We start from the raw sequence: 19,816 nt of genomic DNA, 5'->3' as shown, positions 1-19,816 counted from the left end.
TCAGTTTAGTTTAGTTTTCCTGGTTGGCTTTTCGAGAAAAAAAGCTTTTCTTTTTTTACTTTTGTTCATTCAGAGCAGGAGCACCAGACATTCAAATTTAGCAGAATTTGCGCCTTCAACTTTATAATCCAGACCAGAAAAATATTTAGCAACCTTAAACCTTTTAGCAATCTCTTGGCATAAGGCCAAAATTTAACTATAAAGCAATGCACATTTTAAAACAAGCATATTATAGTGTTCTGGGTAGTGCACATGTTGCACCTCAGATAACATCCATACGCTCACTACACGCCTACCATATAGACCACAGCCCATACGAATTAAATGTTAAAGCTATAGCACTTTTCGCAACAAGCTGCTTATGGCTAGTAGCAGCTGCAAATATGAATATACTCGACATGGCTGCGAAGACAGAGTTTATATCCACTAAGTTCCGAATACCTCTTTGCAGAGCAGCGCATCGGACGGTGTTTCTTTTGGCACCAGTTGTTGCGGCACCACTCGAACAACAGCTGGTTTGTCAGCTAGCTGCGTGTGCTTGCTGGGTGCAGGGCGTGGCAGTGAGCTACCACTCTGCCTTGTGGGCTGCTGGAAAAAAAAAAAAAAAAAAAAAACGCATGTGAGATTCACTTGGTAGAACTGTACTATCACGGAGTAAAATATAAGGTATCACATGAGAAACAGAGATAAATATTAGCGTATAACACATGACTGAGTAAAAGAAAAAAATATTTTCAATGAGCAATCCCCCGATATTGTGTGTTAAAAAAAGCTGTTGCTAAAAATGTCAAAGCACACCAAAGAATCGGCTGAGGTACAGTCATGCTTACTCTGTGAAGGACACCTTGGCAGTTGCACCCACGTGCACAGGATGTTGCTAAAAATAGAACCACCACAAATTAGTCATGACATGCACTCAAATTTTGTGCCGTAGTCAACTACGGTGCCAGCCACTAATCTTGTTAGGACAAAGAGCTGAAGCATTAATCTACAGCATCACAGCTGCAAGCACTAAAACTATGAAACCACCTCACATTAGAAACACATGGATGAAGGGAAATAGAGGAAATGCCCTTTCAATAAAAGTCATGACACAACAAACTGATGGCAGTACACAATCTCAGTAGTCTAATAAATGATCATGCCGACTTGGCTCCTGATAGTGCTAGTACCACATAGGCCTCGTGCATTGTTATTTGAAACTGCAGCTACACAAATACACGGTTCTACATTTATAGTTCTAACTCGTTCCTATGTATGCATGCCGTATATTGCCACATTTAAGCCCCAGTAACAATGAAGTTTCCAACAAAATGCAGCCAAACTTTAATGGCAAAAAAATAACTGATATACTGCCAACATGTATGTAAAGTGTTTTTCCTCTATAATGGGCCACATTAATGTTATCTGCTAGCAAATTTCCTTTCTTTGGTTTTTGTTTAGCCTTTCTTTAGCAGAGGGATGAAGGAATCTATTTCGCTGAAACCAATTTACTTTGCTTTTTTTCATCTTCAGCACAAATACAGAACAGGGTTAAGAAAAAGGAATGACAGGACGAGCGCTGTTAATTAGTCCTGTTCCGCACATATAGAAGCCTGCCCGGTTTTCAACGCTACTCCAGTTCAATTTACTTCTATCACGCAACCAATTGACATGACTCCTATGCATGTAGCAAACCTCATCTATTCACACGAAACATTTCTCCATAATTCTTCACAAATGACTGAAGCAAAGTACAATTTTTTATGATGGAATGTCTAAATTTTTTTCCCCATGCAAGCTGATAAAAAAATGCTTGGTATCATTCGCATCTAAACAAGTGGGCCACGAAATGATGTGGTCAAAACTGACGTGCTACAGCAGCCACACAAACATCGTCCAAAACTGTCTGCACAACGTCAGGGAGCGAGACCCTTGTAAGAGCTCAAAAAAAAAGTCAGCCTGGAGGAAGAGGAAAACTTGCACATTCTTGAATAAATGCTTTCTTGGAGAAAAAGAAAAGCTGCTTTCAAATAGTAAGTTTACAACACCGAAGAGACTGGCCCACAAATGAGTCATACTGGATGGCTCTGGATTCATTTAGGTTTCCACAGTTCTCTGAACAGGCAGCAAGCACCTGCAAGGGTGTATTCGCAGCTTGCCTCCATTGGGAATAAAAACAAAAATTCAGAATTTACACACCTGGGCTACTTGGCATGCCGTAGTGGAGTAAGGTTACAACTTGGACCCCCTAAGGATCTTTGCCCCGAAGTCTCAACAAGCAAGCGGTTTTTATTTTTTTTCCTCTGCTGGGAAACGGAACAGCAGACCCCATGGGCCAGTGTCAGGAATACAGCCGCCACTCACCCAGCATGTTTAAAAGGACTTCCCACGTTTGGTCATGCCGTTCCTGGAGGCATCTGTGCATCTTCCGTACCACCTGCAGCTTCCGTCGCAGTCGCTGGCTTTTTCTCCGCTCCTTCAGGAGGAACCTTTTCGGCACCACAGCATCCTCATCAGAGGAGGAGGCTCTGTCGACACCACGTAGCTGAAGCTGAGCCAGATGTTGTTTTTTGGCGACCGACACCTTTGCAGCTGCTTCCTCTTCCACAGAAATGGCCTGAAACTAGTAAACAGCTAACTTCATAGCACCGCTAGAAATTGAGGAACACTTGGTAGTACACAAGATGCTGCATGGATATTGCCACGTAGTCAAAATGACGAGAGGTTCTTGTATTAAAGAAAATGTATTGAAGCGAACTTGTGCTCTACAATACACTAGATGAAAAGCACACACATTGCAAAAGCAGACAACGAAGTAACATGCGCAATGAAGTGTCGTCAATTTGAAGGCCATGTGGCATTTGCTCTGCATGCATATACTGTACCTTGAAACCCTCTCCTTTCCAGAGACATCCACGTAGACTGAGAACCTTACCATTAAAACAAGAACAGTCTGGGGTAGTGACGAAAAGGTTACGCCCTTCCCCTACCCGGCACAGGTACGGCAGAAGGAGCAAACACATGCCCCACTTAAAACACACATATGCTAGCCAGGAGCGCCCATGTGCTATTAAGAAAACGTAAACAAACAAAGCCCAAGCAAGGCATGGTTGGCAGCAATATCAAAGTGGTTGATATAGGACGTTCTAATTCAGCTTCAATGCTGTCAGAAATGTTTATTTCGTTCAACACCTTTTTCTGAGCAGCGCTTCTTTTCCAATGCTCATTGTAGTTTAAATTTTGAGCACAGAAGGGACACTAAAGGTTGCACAACTTTCAAATGAATTGAAGATCACACTTTTTGTAGCTCTTTTGGCATTTAGACACTGCAACACTTGTGGCAGTTTAGACTTGTGGGATGACCCACAGCCAACTAACCCAAATCTACACGACCATCTCAGCAACTGTCGGCTATTTGCTTCGCACTACAGCATTCTAACCAAAGAAAGTTACTATCTTACCTCCTCCATCATTTCCAACGAACTGCTATGTTGTCCGGAACTGCCTGGAACTGCTGTGCCGTCCAAATTGTTATCTGGAACTGCACCACCTCGCCTGGCAAGTCGCTCTCGCATGGAAAGTCGCTGTGTCAGGTCAGCCTCTGTGACTGCAAGCGAGGTGTACAAGTGCCAAGGCCGGAAATAAGCAACAACAAACGGCACAACAGTTCACTGTCTGCATCATCGGGGTTTTCTCTATCTTTGTACTCTGACAATCCGCCACGAGGGTGCCGATGCCCGGCTATTTAAGTGATTGCAATGCTGAATAACGCCTGAAGAGGCTTTCAAAGCGTCTTACGACTGTGGAGGAATTCGAAGGGCTCACTCTTCAGTCTAATACTCAAGACAAAAGGAAGTGATTTCAGTGCCTTTAAATGCTGACATTGCTCAAGATATCCTATACAAGACAACGAGAGTAATTCGTGACTACACAGTTTACTTGCTGCCGTCACTTTTGGAAGGCTGACAAAAGGGGGGGCTGACATGGCCGGACCTTCTGTTGTCACATGTACGCCGAGACTGTCAAGCTTAGCTGTGCCCTGCATTCCAGTGCTGCCATAAGTGACTCAAATTTTTATTTTTGCTCTATCACAACAAACCGAATGCAAATGCACACACATATATTCAGCCATTTTCGTCACACACACTGAGAAATCGGCATGCATGTACGCAATCTTGTTTCCTATCAAACGCACACTAACCTTTTCAAGAACTAATTTTTTTCCACGAACCATTCACTGCCTAAAAAAATTGCTTCATCACTATCTGAAAGTGCTTTTGAAAGTGCGCTACTTACTGATTTAGGAATGCAGTAAATTACTGAAGGCTCATGTCACATTTTTTCATGTCCCTCTCCCTCTCTATTGCCCCCTCCCTCTATTTCCCTACTCTGTCTCATACAATTTACCGCCAGTTCCACTCCTCTTGCCTTCTCCTGCATCCCATTTACTCACCATCTCTTACTCGTCCTTCTCCCTCGCTTACCTTCCCTCTCCTGTCATTCTTTTTCCCATCCTATCTTAAAAAGAGTGCTAGTGCAGGCTTTCTGGTAGTACTTGGTCTTGTCACGCTTCCTTAGCCCCATCCCAGCTCTGTTTTTAAGCTTGAACTGTCTCTGCTTCCTTCCCTCCATCTGCACCCCCTCCACCCTCTACATTTTTCTTCCTTTCCTTTCTTTCTTTATCCTACCCCCTCTTCTATACAGCTTCCTTTCCTGGTTCCTGTGACCCACCAGTACCACGTGACCCATGGGTGACCCATCAGTAGATCACTAGTAGGCCACAGTAGATCATGGAAGATCAGTAGGCCCATTGGCATGTCACAGACGGATCATTGGTTGGTCAATACCCGTGGGTAACGAGTGACCCACAAACTGCCAATTAGTGGATCACTAGTAGGCCACAGTAGATCACGGAAGATCAGCAGGCCCATTGGCATGTCACAGACGGATCATTGGTTGGTCAATACCCGTGGGTAACGAGTGACCCACAAACTGCCAATTAGTAGATCACTAGTAGGCCACAGTAGATCACGGAAGATCAGTAGGCCCATTGGCATGTCACAGACGGATCATTGGTTGGTCAATACCCGTGGGTAACGAGTGACCCACAAACTGCCAATTAGTGGATCACTAGTAGGCCACAGTAGATCACGAAAGATCAGCAGGCCCATTGGCATGTCATAGACGGATCATTGGTTGGTCAATACCCGTGGGTAACGAGTGACCCACAAACTGCCAATTAGTTGGCGACCCATTAGTGAGCAGACCAACCAGTGACATTTCTGAATGATCTGGGCGAGAAAGACAGGTCAAATTTTTTGCATTTCACAGCCCAACAAATCACCTGAATATCTGCGCGCTTCACTGCAAATGACATAAATAGACAATGGCATTTCTGCTGTCCCTGCCATGTAATGTGTTCTCCTCTCTCCTCCACCCCCCCCCCCCTCTTTTCCCCGTGTCCCTTTTCCACTTCTGACTTAATCCTACCTTCCACTCCTCCTCTATTCCTCTCATCTCCTTCTCCTACATTTCCCCACTCCCCCTTCAATATCATTCCCGTTGCACTCCACTCTTTCTTCCTTCGCCAATAATATCTCGCTACACTACACTTTTTCTATTACCCCCTCCTTCTCCCTTTAAGCTCCAGTTACTTCTCTTCCCTTTCCCTACACCATTCCCTTACCATATAGTATGTTATTATATACTTCATTGTCATATATCACCATCATCATCAATAACAACAACAGCCTATTTAAATCCACGGTAAGACGAAGGCCTCTCCCATCGACTTTGACCTGCTCCTGTCCTGCGCTGCACGAGTCTATTCTTTGCCTCCAAACTTTCTTATTTCGTCTCTTCATCGAGTTAATCGGGGGGCGAAGCTGAAGTTCACCCAGAGGGGGCAGCGGCGTCTTTCTCGCGAAGCGGCGGCTCTGTCTTCGGGAGTAAGAAGGGGGCCTGCCGCGCTTGGGGCATGCAACGATGGGCGCACGTGCAGCCGGCCGGTGCGGGCGACTCGGAGGCTGCTAGCACATGCAGGTCGCCAGCACGCGTTTTTTTAAGGAGCGGTCTGCCGGTCCGGTGGGCGTCTTCTTTGGTTCGGGAGCCCTAAAAGAACGTTCAGCGGGCACTCCCCATAGTCGTTTCGCGATGCCTAAGGCGGTAAAACTAAAAGTCAAAGCTAATCCCTCTGCCTTTCTTTTATTTTTTGCGGACTGTGAGACAAAAAAAAAAAAAAAAGGCAGAGAAAAAAAAATAGACAAATTTTATTTTGCACCTTTAGCATTGAAAACCCCCGGGTTCGACGGCCTTTCTTTCTTCCGTTCCCTACAGTTCCCTTCACAAGTCACCCCACTGGGAGAAATCTTGCTTTATTGCACAACAGGGCAACCACGTTTTGTCATGGTTGCCTTGTCATAGCAAACAATAGGCGTGGAACGTGCCAGAGTCCCGACTCCTGACAAGCCGTTCTGTTGTTACCGCTGCACTGCCATCCTAACCCATAGTTGCACTCTAAGCGGGTCCATCTCTGTGACAAACATTCCGAACAGAAATTCCTTCAAAGACAAGCAAAACGGTAATTTGGCATTGTCAGTGCATCCCTTTAATAGCATGTGCATTTTTAATGCGTCTTTCATATGAGGCAGCTGATAATTTCAAGGGTTAGAAATAATAAATTAACGGGAATCAGTCATTATTCGCTCCATGGCACATTGGACAGATCTAAAGTTGCTTTCTAGTTGTTTAGTAAGGTGCCAAGTTATCGTATATACTTTATCATATACAGCAGACTCATGATAATTCAAACTTTCGGTTATTTCAAACACTTTTCAAAGTTTTGGTTGGCCTGCTATGCTTTCAATGTATTTTAATTAAAGCCGGTCAATTCGAACTGCTCCATTGCGTAAATATGGTTAATTAATACTTTTGGCTTGCCCTTGCCAGAAACAATCTGTTGCATTTGCCACTTCTAGCTTCACACTTGTATCCTTATATCCCTAACAGTCTCAGATAAAGCAGATTACCTGCATACACGTGTCAAAGTGAAACAGCGCGCCATCTTTGTTTAGGACAATTTGTTTTGAACTCTCATGCAAAGACAAACCATTAATCCATTAGCGAGTTTTATTTCAAAGTGTGAATAGATAGCCCTTCAGTATTCTATGTGCATGTTGTATTACTAGATGTATATGAACATTTCTTTGCACACAAGTCGTATTCTATGTGCATGTTGTATTACTAGATGTATATGAACATTTCTTTGCACACAAGTCGGTATGTTGCCCGAGTCATATTTACGATAACTTCTGACAATTCAAACAAAATCCTGAGGTCCCTTCAAGTTTGAATTATTGCGAGTCTACTGTACTTTCTCAAATGTTGACACAACTTTATGAACAACTTTATCATATACTTCACCATTCCCTTGTAACTCCTGCCCTGCCCGCTAGCTTTTTGCCATCCTTTGCTCCCTGTTTTACTCCCCTCACTTTCTCCATCCACTTTCCCTTCCCCTCACTACACTCCTCGGTTCCGCAGCAATCACTTTACCATAAATTCCCACTGGGCCAGTAAACCACAACAGTGAGAGGCTCACTAGAAACACTTCTGATTGATTTGAGTGAGACAGAGAGACAGATTAAAATGTTTGCATTTAGGTAGCCTAAGGAAGACTATTGCCTTTTAACGACTACCGTCTTTAACGGCGTCACCACTGTCACCTGAGTAGCGAGTGAATTCGAGCACCTCAGCAGTGGTCACTGCAGCTGCATGGCTCTCGCTTATTCTGTTCTCATCCCCAAGTAAGAACCGGAATGCTTCTTACTTTAACAAAATGTGCAACCTATCTAAGGGCTGCAGTTTGATTTAACCAAGTGCTTCAGCTGCAAATTGACTTTGTTACATTAAGGTTCAAATGTCTTGAAACCAGCATGCACGCGTGGTTGCTTCAATCCAAATTGATTAGTTGGACCTTCAACGTGCGTGTTAAGCTCGGCTTTCAAAGGAACAACCCTTTAGCACAAGGCACGCGTTTCAGTGTTATTTTTTCTCTCTGGGAAAACTTTAGTACCATTGGCAACAAGTGTGTGGGTTAGAATGTACAGTAAAACCCGGCTATAACGAACCCGGATAGAGCGAATTATGCTATATATCGAACAAAAATAATTCAGTTACGGAAATAGCTGGGAAACATATTCCTTATAACGAAGTTCGCATCCGATATATCGAACTCTGGGCGCCTAGAATGGCCGCCGAAATGCATGATCTCGAGCGGCGATTGAGATGTGGATTGGCCGCGACCACGGAGCAAGAGCCGCGACTGAGACATTGCGCCTCGCACAGAGCGACGTGAAGCCCAATACTTTCCGTAACTGTTTCCGATGCACGGGACTCGCGACGGAACCCGCCCAGTCAGCGAGTTCGGACCAAGACAGCAGCATCGGTGAACAGTGGGAAGAGCTCGCCAACGTTCCCGGTGATGTCGCGAGTGAAATCCGTCCGACGCTTATAATAAAGCGCTTTCGGCAGTCGATGTACTGCGCCAATGCTTCTTAGATTTTTGAGGACGTGGACTCGAACTGGTGCAAACAATGTTTCGTGTAGAGAATGCTATGCTAGTTGAAGCCGCCAAAACAAAAGTGAAAACAAAAATCACCGTTTTTTTTTTTTTGCAATGTGGGCAGTTAAGGCGGAAAGTAGCTTTATTACTTCCAATAAATGGATTATTTTGGTATGGTAATGGCTACTGTACTATGTTCGTTTCTGCATAGGCAGATGGCGGAGTTGGGGAGGGGGCGGGGGGCTCTCGCGGATTGCGAACTCGTAACAATAAGCTCGTTATAGGCGGGTTCGGCTATATCGAACTATTGGATATATCGAACTAATCGCGGTGCATATTGCGGTTCGCTATAAACGAGTTTGACTGTAGCTGTTGTGGTTTATTTTTCGAGTTGTTCAAACTAGTTTTGGTTTCAGTTCCGTGCAACACGTCCATGGCTTCCAGCTTAACTGTGATTGTGTATTAGTGATCCTTTAGGAATCGCTGCCATGTATTAGCGAGCAAGTACTATTCTATGCAATGATGAAGGATGAGCTGAGGCATATGCAGTGGCCGAATGCTCTCCGCACCATCGGAGATTCTCAATTGGGAGGCATTTCTCTTGCGATTTTGGAGCACGCCTGTCTCCTCTAGTTTTTGGCCTGCTACTGCCAATTCCATCTTGTATAAAGAATGACATTCAAAACAAAACAAGGCTTGCTGAGAATCTCAAGCCAAAGAAACGGAAGGGCTCCACAATTCTGTACGTCAAGATAGAAAGAGCAGCATTTGATCTTAACAGTACTGTCAAAACTCGATCTTAGGAATTTCCCGATCTAACAAACAAATTCAGATTACCCCGCATGTGCCTACACGGCGGCTCAGTGCTTCTATGAACTCGAACTAACGAAATAGATTCAGCGCCATTCTCGATTTAACGAATTATTTCGAGAAACAGACACATTTAAAGAAGGATTAATTTCAAATGTATTTCGTCAGAACGCTAGAAAGATTATTCCGACACGTCAGGAAAAAAAAAAAAAAGAAAAAGCGAGGCATCTAGTTTTGTTTTTACGGAGCTCTCCAAGATAAACTCAGCAGACCTGTGGCCGCAGACTACGGCGTCCCAGCCAGCATGCTTTCCACATTCTTAAAAGGAAAGGGCTCCATCATTCATGCCAGTTTGTCTGGAGTTGCGCCGAAGAAAAGTAACCCCAAGAGCACCCCGCACGAGAATATGGAGGAAACCCTGTTTACATGGTTCAAAGATACGAGGGCCAAAAAGTTCTGCTAAGCGCAGTGGTACAACAAAAAGCGCTGTGTTTCACGTGTCTGCTGGGGTGCGACGATTTCAGGGCAAGCCCTGGCCGGCTTTTTTCACTGCGGATTTTAAGCGCATTGCTAAATTATCGGCAGGCGAGCGCCACGGCTGCCTCAATTACGATGTCATGGTAGCTGCTGGGATGTGTCTCCCTTTAGATATCGAATTTATGGAGTCAGCTGCTTGTAAAACGACAGTCCCGATTTTACGAAGTTCTCGATTTAATGAAATGATTCGCGGTTCCTGGTGACTTCGTTAGATCGGGTGTTAACTGTACATCCCTCCCCCCCCCCCCCCCCAAAATACAGTAGAGGACTGGCAGGCCAGGCCCACTCCTCTAAAATGCTCACAAAAATATTTCAGTAAGAACACTCCATGCAGGTTAGCAGTAATTTTGGGACTGTAGCCAAGTAAAGAGTGTACTGACTCCCCCAGACTTCAAGAAATTAAATAAGAAACTACAACTAGTTCACACAAAATCTTATAGGTTTATCTTTATGGCCCAAGTTCAACCAGACCCACAGAACGCCCAATCAAACGCTTGATGACCGACCAATTCCGAAAACAACATGAAATTATTCAAATATTTGTGAGAAAACAGAAGTTCACAGATCCTAACCTGAGAGTTTTGTTTCCGTTTGGGATGCTGTGTTGCTGAAGAACCTAACGGTGCTCTGTGTAGCTGGAAACAAACAAACACGGACACAAAAACAAAGAAGTGTAAAGTAACATTGACAGACAAGGCGTAGGGTAAAGGAGAGGGGCAGCTTATACCTTTGTTGGCAGTGGAAATGGTGGCTTGTGTACTCTGTGTGCGGGACACTCCACGGCTCAAGGCTACGTCAGCACGGTTGGCCATCCCATCCCCTGTCGTACATGTGCCATGCTCTCTGTCAGAGCTGCAAAAGATGTGACCAGTGAAGCCAAACGAATTTCTTCTCAAGAACGAAACAGCAATCAGCACCAGAAATTCAGGTCAGTATACGAGAAAGGTGGCCAGCAAATGTGTTTAACTGATCTTTACTTCTACTCATTACAAGACACGAAACTCTGCATGCACGATCTAGTTTAGGCAACCAAACTAGGGTGGTCTCAAGGTCTCACTAGGGTGGTCTCAAGCTTTGCGCATATCGTGACATCAGGCTCAAAGCGTTGGTTTTGCTTTAAGAGAATTCGCCCCCAGATGTCGATATTTGCAACAGACATCACTGGGAAGGCATAAGCAAGTCCTAAGGGCGTCGCCATGCTTTCTCTCGTTTGTCTAATCACACCGCTCCATAGAATGCGGTTTGCGCAGACGTTCATTACTCTGGCCCTAGCATCTTAAATGATGCAAAGTTGTACACAGTCTTCGTGGTACCTTTAATGGTACCTTTAATGTGCGTTCCTTTTATTTAAGCATGGAACCTTACAGTGTGCCATCGCAGACCACCTGGAAGCCTCCACAGCTCCTTCACTAGGACTGACCAAGACATTGTTTGAAGAGCTGCCCATGGCACAATCAAATCACCATGCACATCTCAATGTAACTATCACATGAGCTCGAAGTGCACGACAGTAAAAAAATTCTAGGTTAATTCCTCTGCAAAAGAAACATGTAAGAACACAGAATGTGACTACAGGTGTATTCATTTCAACTTCAGTGAAAGCTCGAATGTTTTATCTGCACCTCTTGGCAACCTTGCAATATCTTTCCTGGTGCATGTACACACTCCTCGTCAATGTGGTCCCCAGGTCAGTGTGACATGGCCCTGTCTGCCTTTGGGGGATGAAAGGTGCTCCATTTCCTTTGTTCCCGCCCTAGCTGCTCTTTCCACCGTTCCACTCCTCATTCTTACAGGGAACACATCCCAGCCTCCTTTTGCCTCGCATCAATCGCACGTTGGGAGCACTGACTGTCTCTTTTTACAAATGTGAACACCAGGCTGGCCGGGAAGCCCTACGTGAACATATTCACTGGATCCATGCATTCTTCAACACTACACAGACCTGGCGGACTGAAGACCACAGCAGTAGGACCTGGACCTAGGTCCTTCGGCCGTAATGAAGTTTGTTGTCTCTCTTTCTCTCAGTGTCAACTTCTCAAGAGAGTTCAAAGCATGTCATCCTGTCCTACTACCATTCGGCCATCAATGTCTTTCATGAAAGTACGATTGCAATACTGCACAGTCTTTCTTCGTATCGTTTGGTGAACTAAGAGAAAGATGACTGCCCGCCACTACACCTAAAAGCGCCATCCTGAGACCACTCATTATTTGGTCTCTCTTATTTGTCATTTTGCGCTGCTCACAACTGCTCCAAAGCAGCTCTATTTCATGTGCCCATCGATAGACTGCTCACGGACTGCTCAGGACTGACAAATAAAAGAGATGCTGCTCCACGTCAGTGAGGGACGGGCCATCCGTTCTCCGCTTGGTGAGGAGGCAGTCATGAGGACGGCTATGAAACGGCGTCTTGATGTCTGTGTGCAGGAAATTTTTCTTCCTCGCAGGCAGGCATGCATTGTATTGTAAGTTAAAATATCCCCCCTCCCTCAAGAACGCACACGCTGGTAGCAAAAGAAAGACCCACAAGAAACTTATGAGCTAGCATAACGCTGAAACAGAGTGCGATGCGGTGCTCGAAAAATAAAATAACAAAAAGGGGATCAGAGCATTGAGTTCTTCTGTGAACAGAGATCAGGACAGCCAGGGATTCACCCCCCCCCCCCCCCCCAAAAAAAAAAAATTCCACAACCACGAGCACCCCGTCAGCCTCCCAACAGCCCCCCAGGAGGATATCGACACCCACCCCCCACAAAAAAAAATCCACGATTCTGGATAAACCCCTGAGGACAGCGCGGGAAACATCCAGCCAAGTGTAAAAGCCACGGCCACTCTCCAGCATTTGGTTCTAGCACAGCTTACCTCATAGAAAAATAGAAGGCCCTTGCACGAGACACTTGTCTGAACAGCCGCATCTCCGCATGTGGCTTTTACGCGCTTTTAAGACGCGCGGTTAAGGAAATCGAGCGCGGAAACATGCGCGGGCGCACACAGCGAGACAACAAACCCTTTTTAATTAAAAACACAACACAACAGAAATTCTTTTGCCCAGTGTTTGCCGACTGCGCAAAAAAAAGATGTCCGAAAATTTTTTAAAGTTTTTTCCAAATACCAGAAGTAAATTTAAAAATTATAGCTGCATACATTACAATTTGTAATTTTAAACAATAATTTTCTTGGTGATTTGGACACTGCGTTTGTGTGATAGTAATCGGTGTAATGATGATGATGAGTAACAACCAGTCATGCCAGGAATCAGGATCAGATGCAGTCTACTAAAAGCAGCTAAAAGCACTAAAAGCAGTCTAAAAGTCTCGGTCGCCTCGACAAGGTACCTTGGCCTCGACGCAACGATGTAAAAAAAAAAATCGCTGGCGTTTACGATACTCCCAGCTGTTTAGCTGTTTTGACTGTGTAAAATATGTTTAGGCAAACAGTTTCAGACAGACTTATTTGTATGGTTACCGAAACTTGTTTGCAGCGGTTGAAGCGTTGAAGCAAGCACAAGCACCAGTTGCCTTGCTCATTGTTCAGGGCGTAGGCGGTGCTCACCCTCCGCTCGGGCAGCTCGTTTTTAGCTGCAGCGGCTGACGAAGCACACGACCGGTTACCTCATTCGCAGTTCACCATTCACTCGTGTGTTCTCTCGACGGCAGCGATGGTGAGCCTCTGCGTCGGCGGCGCGAAGTGCATCTCAAGAAGGGACCGCGACCCGCGTATTATGAAGCGAACGCCGATCATCGTCACGTACACGCCCACACGCCCCCCCCCCCCCCCCCCCCCCCCCCTTCACGTTTTCGCCAAGCGTCGCGCAGACGAGCGTCTCGTGCGGGTCACGGCATACTGCCCCCTTCCTCTTTTACACACTGGCGGAGAAGCGTCTCGCGCCGCCACGGCAAACCGCCCTCCCCTCCCAATTTCTCGACACTTTCCTCCTCTGCCTTCTTTCACTCTACGGACTTGCCACTCTCTATGCTTGCCATCGTTCGCTCGATGACACCGACGGCGACGCCCCTCAGCCCACGAACGGGCGCCAAAGGGCTGTGCCCTAAAACGAGTTAGAGGAAGGCACTGTGTGTACTTTCTGACCACGCACCATGCCTTAATTTCATCCTTGAGAGAGAGAGAGAGAGGGGAGAGGGAGAAGGGAATGTGGAAAGAGTATGGAGTGAAGTTCAGGACTCCAGTAGCAAGGCTCCCACCTTGGCTCTCTCTAGCAGCTCGCGCTGTATCGAGGCCCAAGCTGGACATTGCTGAATCGACTCTTTAGAGGTTTGGTAGGTGTTCTGTTGCCAAATTATAGGGCAGTTCCATACTGTGCGGAGTAAGTTATCAGACATCTAACTTCAGGAATAAGGTAGTGTCTGAAGTTTAATGCCTAATCTGGCAGTAACAAAGATACCATTGGTCAATTTTTACCGGGATGTCAGCACAGTCAGCTTGCAACGAAAAACCAGCTCTGCCATGCATACTTTTCAGGGCAACTTTCAGGGAAAGTTCCTCCCTTCAACTAACATTTGAATACATTCTAAGCCTCCACGTGCACTTTTCCACCTGAACACTGGAAAAGCAATGTGATTGAGGCCTCAGGATGTGGTTTTCTTTTAAAACGTATGTAAACGAATTTTAAAAGAAGCCAGACAACCTGACTTAGACTAGTATGTGTGGCAATTCGGTAGAACTTCCCTTTTTGCTTTCCTGAAAGAAGGAGCAGCACAGGAAGGGCAGGGTGGTTAACCAGGGAACTGTCCAGTTGGCTACCCTGCACCAGGTACACAAAATCTGCAGCCTCCACATAGCTGCATGTAGCTTGCTTCGATTGGTGCTTGAAAGGTCAAGTTGAATTTTTTAGAAATTTTTTGAAAGAGAGAGGGAGAGAACGAACATTTATTAGAAAAGGAGGACCACTGGTCACGATGGATGAAAGGAATGAGAGGGAGCGGTAAGGGAAAATAAACAAATGTTGGTCGTTCTCAGTAGAGGGAAGAAATCGGCCAGTTCTTGGAATCTGCAGTTAATGGGCCAGTTCACAGTAACCGCACTGGAGTCAGGAGTTCAAAGAAACTGTACACACAGATTTTAGCAATTGGTCATGTTCCAGGCAAGGGGAGTGGATTTCTATAAATATAGTTGGTATAGTCAGCAGAATTAAAAGCAATCTTTCTGCATCTGTAGCAGCAAAACTGCTCTTAAAATGGGCGGCATGCAAAGCAACTAAGTTGAAATGAAAATGAGGAAAATTTGGGACTGGATGCGAACCTAGCGCAGTGCTTCCGGAATACGGGTCTAGCACACAGTGTTGCCTTTTTCCGAAAAGGAAAAACCAGCCAGGCAGGGCCGTAGCCAGAAATTTTTTTTCGGGGGGGGGGGGGGTTATGGATTTTGGGAAGGGGGTAGTTTTGCTGAAAGCAACAGTAAGTATTGCTTACGTGCTGCCTGGAAAAGATATCGGGTGGGGCTCGAACCCCCAAACCCCTCCTCTGGGTACGGCCCTGTAGCGCCAGGAAGGCGAGGTGGGGAATCAGTCACTAGAGCAGTTCACAATGTGCGAATTGAATTGTAAAAAACGAAAAAAAAAAAAAAACATAGAAGGAAAAGGAGCATGACAAATTAAAAAAAAAAAAGAATAGAGGGAATTGGAATCTATCAAGAGGTGGTGAAGTCCGAAGTGTTCGAAATCTTTAGTTGTGCTACAGCGCCTAGAATATACCATATAATTGTGCTATTGTCTTCAGGCTAGGGTTGCCACCTTTTGCCAAAAAGAAAACCTGCAGAGGGGAAAGAAAGGAAAGAGTTAAAATTTCAATACGCATATATAGGGGGCACGGTATCTGGAGAAGGATGTGTGACATAAAATGTGCTGAACTAGCTCCTTATAACATTTTTTCCCTAGCGTGGGTGGGCAAGTCTACAGCACAACCCATCTTGGGTGCAGTGGAAGATGATTACAAAAACCCAGCAAATAAAGTAGCAGTGGCCATGTAACTCAACAGTAGAACCAGCACGGTGGAGTACAATTCTAGGTTGTAACAGTTCCGGTGCACAGTTACTTGAGTTATTTAGTTAGTCACTGATAAAAAAAAAAACACATATACCTGGCAGTTTTAGTGTTTAACCAGCCACCGGCTGTATGTGCTCAAAATCGGGCTTGCCGGTTGAAACCTGTAAGGTGACAACCTTAAAGCTTTCTCTCTCTCTCTCTTAACCACACACCCTAATGCCACATGGTTTGGGCTGACTAAAGGTTTGGGCTGACCTAATGGTTTGGGCTGACTAAAGGTACGCTGTGGCCTTCGACTTAGAAAATGCCAACAACCATAGAGTACATGTGGCTCAACATCAAGTCTGACTTGGTACGTCGTTAGGTTCAACTATGCATTAAAGGGGCCATGAAGACAAAATGCAAGCTTGTTATTTGCAAGATTTAGTTTTATAAGGCGCCTAGTGGTTGTCTGGCAGTGAACAATGCTTTATGCACCGAGAAACTAAAACAATTTAAGCCAGCATTTTAATTTTCTTGCTGGGTGACGAGTTTTGTGACCTCAGAGGTGACGTATCCAGGGCAGGTACCTAAAACAAATGTTGGTATGTTGACTAAGGCTGCAGCAAATGGCAAAATGTCTTTTGTTGCCTTGTTTACTGTCCGTCCTCCTAGATGGCGCTACGATACCACTCAGGACTGCTGTCTGCACTCGCTATTTTTGACCAGACTTGTACCTGGCTTATTTTTTTTACGGTTGATAGTAATCGTATCTTGAAACATTGGGTATGCCCGACAAGCAGGGTCATGTAAGACAATGTCACTTATGCCAGTACCTAGGTCAGCATCCTGTCAGACAAGCCCAACTAGCGTGCAAAGTACACACTGGAGCTTCTGTTCGTTTGTAACTTCCATTGTTCACCCCACCACTCTTACTGCTATAAATAGAAGGTGCACTAAATTTAGGCGCAAATAGCTCATTCGGCAAGCTTATAATCCCTGCTTATATTGAGTTGGATTTTGTCGGCCTCAGCCAATTGCAAAAAGCTTCCCATAACAGGTCACAAGGTCAATGCAGAAAAATTGCTAGTGGGTCAAATGCGAATTTTCTTTTGTCCTCATTAGACTATTTGAGTGAAATTTGCGTAACAGTAGTGTCAGTGTAAAACAAACGACGCAATCTTTCGAGTGAAGCAAACTTGCATTTTGTCTTCATGGCCCCTTCAAGGCTGAATGTAGGCCTAACAACGTATACCCACCGAGGTGGATTGGCCAGTGACGATGAAATCTGCTGCAAGAAATTCACAGCCATTCCACCAATTCCCGTTTGGCTACGACGTCAACTTACCCTCAATTCTCACGTAGCCACACAGGGGGATTGGCAAATGACAATGACAACTGCCATGAAAGGCTCATGGTCAATTCACAATTCCCCTTGGCTGCGACATTAACATACCCACTTGAAGGAGCACTCTGTGGCATTTAATTGGGCACTGATGGTTTTGCATTCACAACTCATCAGAAGTACTTAGGTAGGTGTCCTAGGGCACTTTGTTTCTTTTTTTTTTTTGCATTTGGCACGTTTTTTTAGAAAAACGTATATGAAATCTCGTCAATATTCTACTCCGCAGTGCCATTTTATTTGATTGCACTCTTATTGCATAACATGCTTCTTTTTTTTATAGTGTACGTTTTCAGTAACTTAATTGCAATATCACTGCAGAGCACACAACTGCCATAATAGCATTTTGACCGAGTACCAAATTTTACCTGGCATTTTTTTAGTTTAAGCGTGTGCGTACATGTGCACCTGTTTGCATGCGTTACTTTAGCTCCTCACTCAGTTGTGACTACGATGACTCTTCCCTACAAAAACATCCGAAATCTTAAGTGATTCATTCAAATTCATTTAGTAATAACGAGTCCACACTTCCCTAAATACCCTGGCCCACAAAATGCTGCTTCATGTTGCTGCGCTCAAACAAAAATGTACCAATATTCGTTAACTTTGTTTGATGGCATTAGATCATGGTACTAGTGCACACATTTGTATGTGTGAGTTGGAGGCAAGTACTAGTATAAACAAGGCTAGCACAGTGGATCAAAATCTAGGATTTTGCACACACGTGGTTGCAGATGGGCAGTCAGTGTTGGATCGTTGAGCTTTGCGGTGTACACGCTAGTGTGGAGCATAGTGGGCAAATTTAGGTACGCAATACAGCCTGTATGAGTCACTGAATACTTATATCAAAGTTTTGTGCGAGGATGTAAAAGTGGCAAGTTCAATGGTGAGTTCTTCCGATGCCGTGCTATCGGGCACTGAATATCCCCCCCTCCCCCCCCTTCCCTCTCCTCGACCAATTACACCACTTACTTAGTCTTTGTGGCTGTTCACTGTAAAAAAAACAACGCCCCTTGCTGGAAGAAAGATGGTTGAAACGCAAAGCTTTCTCCGGTACAAATGCAAAGTCCAGAATCCAATCAGCCAAAGTCCAAATCTACGACAACGCTGTGCGTAACTGAATGTAATGTTATAATTTTGTATCTATCAGTTTGTGATTGGTTCATCTGAATGTGCTGATTCGGTTAGCTCAGCACTGTCGTTGATTTGGGCTTCCCATTGGTTAAGCGTGTGGTGTGATCAACATTCCATCTGTGCGCCTGTTAGAGAATGCTCTCATCATCAATATCACTCAGCTGTATCACGCTAAACTACATTCGCCTACCACAATGGAACCCATTATGCATGTAAAGGCATCCAAATGTTTATGCAGTGTGTGATTGATATGCCCTTTGTAGAAATCCATTGAGTAAGGTTGGCTTTCCTGCAGTAAAGTTGGTCTTTCTTCAGCGCACTTTTTCCAACACTGCCACAAGTGAGACATAGAAAGCGTTGCTTTAAAAAAGTTTTGTACATCACCATGATTTGAAATAAAGCGAGACTGAGACAAGGTTATTAAAGTTTCGCCCTTACCTTCCTACCTATTCATATCTGTTTTAGAATTTTACCTTGAGTCAACAACTATCTAACCAAAAAGAAAATTTTTAGTTTTCACACTCAGAATTATGTATAAGTTCATCACTCGCATCCTTCTCGAGTGTTGTATACTTTTCAGCATTTGACAGATGCGTGCATGCAAGAATAAATGCACCTTCTATTAATTGCTGCATCGATGTACGTATCCAATGAACATGCCAAAGGGGCATTATTCTTGAGGTCTAAGAGAAACCTGGGGCCGTATTCTGCTATCCGACGCCCTTCCGACGCGCGTCGGAAGTTCGTGACGTCAAAATGACGTGCAAATAGCCAACCGCCCCGCCCTCGAAGATCGCGGGAAGTACGTCATCGCCTTCGGGGACAATCTCATAACTTTCAAATGCTGCTAAAGCGAAATTAATAAAAATGTTTAGATATAACAAAGCCCTTCCTGTTTGTGTGTTTTCACGGGCACTGCCGTTGCTGCTAATGCTAGTTTAACAGGTTTACACGCATTTATGGTTTTACTTTGTTCCGTTATGAGGCGCCAGGGAGCGCTGCGCGCGGCACAGCTGTTTTTAAGGAGGCATATTTGAACGCTCAGTACAGTTGCTGCGCAAAAATTTCGTCCCACAAGGGCGTTCTCTTGGGACGAAAAGCGACGTAAACGGTACGCTGTTGCCCGGCAGTTATATATAAGACGGCTGTGACGTGAGTGCGATATTTTGATCGATTTTCTAACGCCATGTCATTGTTCGGCCACTCTCGCTTGTGCAGTGAATTAAACCCGTTTTTCAAAACGCATGTGTGCGCGTTTTGCGCACGATCAGATTACGTACTTATATTGTCACGAAGCCAAGGATGACGCAGTTGTCTTGAAGGAAAAACAAGTTTATTATGGCGAACTTGTGCTCCCCTAACAACTCAAAAGAATACAGAGGCGGCGAAGCAGCGGTCAACAGAGTGACTT

The 19,816-nt window shown here is 44.9% G+C and overlaps 1 protein-coding gene across 10 annotated transcripts in view; it reads right to left on the bottom strand.

Moving 5' to 3' along the window:
* Positions 1 to 19,816, bottom strand: part of LOC144154904 (uncharacterized) — a 41,626-nt gene that overhangs the window by 9,038 nt on the left and 12,772 nt on the right. For 2 of the 10 annotated variants that reach the window (XM_077686012.1, XM_077686015.1), the window contains exons 1-7: positions 13,355 to 13,431; positions 10,620 to 10,744; positions 10,465 to 10,527; positions 3,444 to 3,589; positions 2,347 to 2,605; positions 831 to 877; positions 442 to 588 (exon numbers count right to left, since the gene is read on the bottom strand). In XM_077686012.1, coding sequence (XP_077542138.1) covers positions 442 to 588; positions 831 to 877; positions 2,347 to 2,605; positions 3,444 to 3,589; positions 10,465 to 10,527; positions 10,620 to 10,744; positions 13,355 to 13,416 — 849 coding nt within the window. In that variant the 5' untranslated portion in view covers positions 13,417 to 13,431. Of the gene's footprint in view, positions 1 to 441; positions 589 to 830; positions 878 to 2,346; positions 2,606 to 3,443; positions 3,590 to 10,464; positions 10,528 to 10,619; positions 10,745 to 12,751; positions 12,941 to 13,354; positions 13,432 to 13,500; positions 13,610 to 19,816 lie in introns of those variants that run through there. The other 8 variants (XM_077686019.1, XM_077686020.1, XM_077686016.1 and 5 more) reach the window with 7 other exon arrangements.

The sequence above is a fragment of the Haemaphysalis longicornis genome, unplaced genomic scaffold (genome assembly GCF_048455015.1).
Source record: "Haemaphysalis longicornis isolate Haplotype H1 unplaced genomic scaffold, Haemaphysalis longicornis Haplotype H1 scaffold_1, whole genome shotgun sequence".
Lineage (NCBI taxonomy): Eukaryota > Metazoa > Arthropoda > Arachnida > Ixodida > Ixodidae > Haemaphysalis > Haemaphysalis longicornis.
Note: the sequence above shows the minus strand (reverse complement) of the source record. Positions and strands in the feature narration are given on the sequence as shown.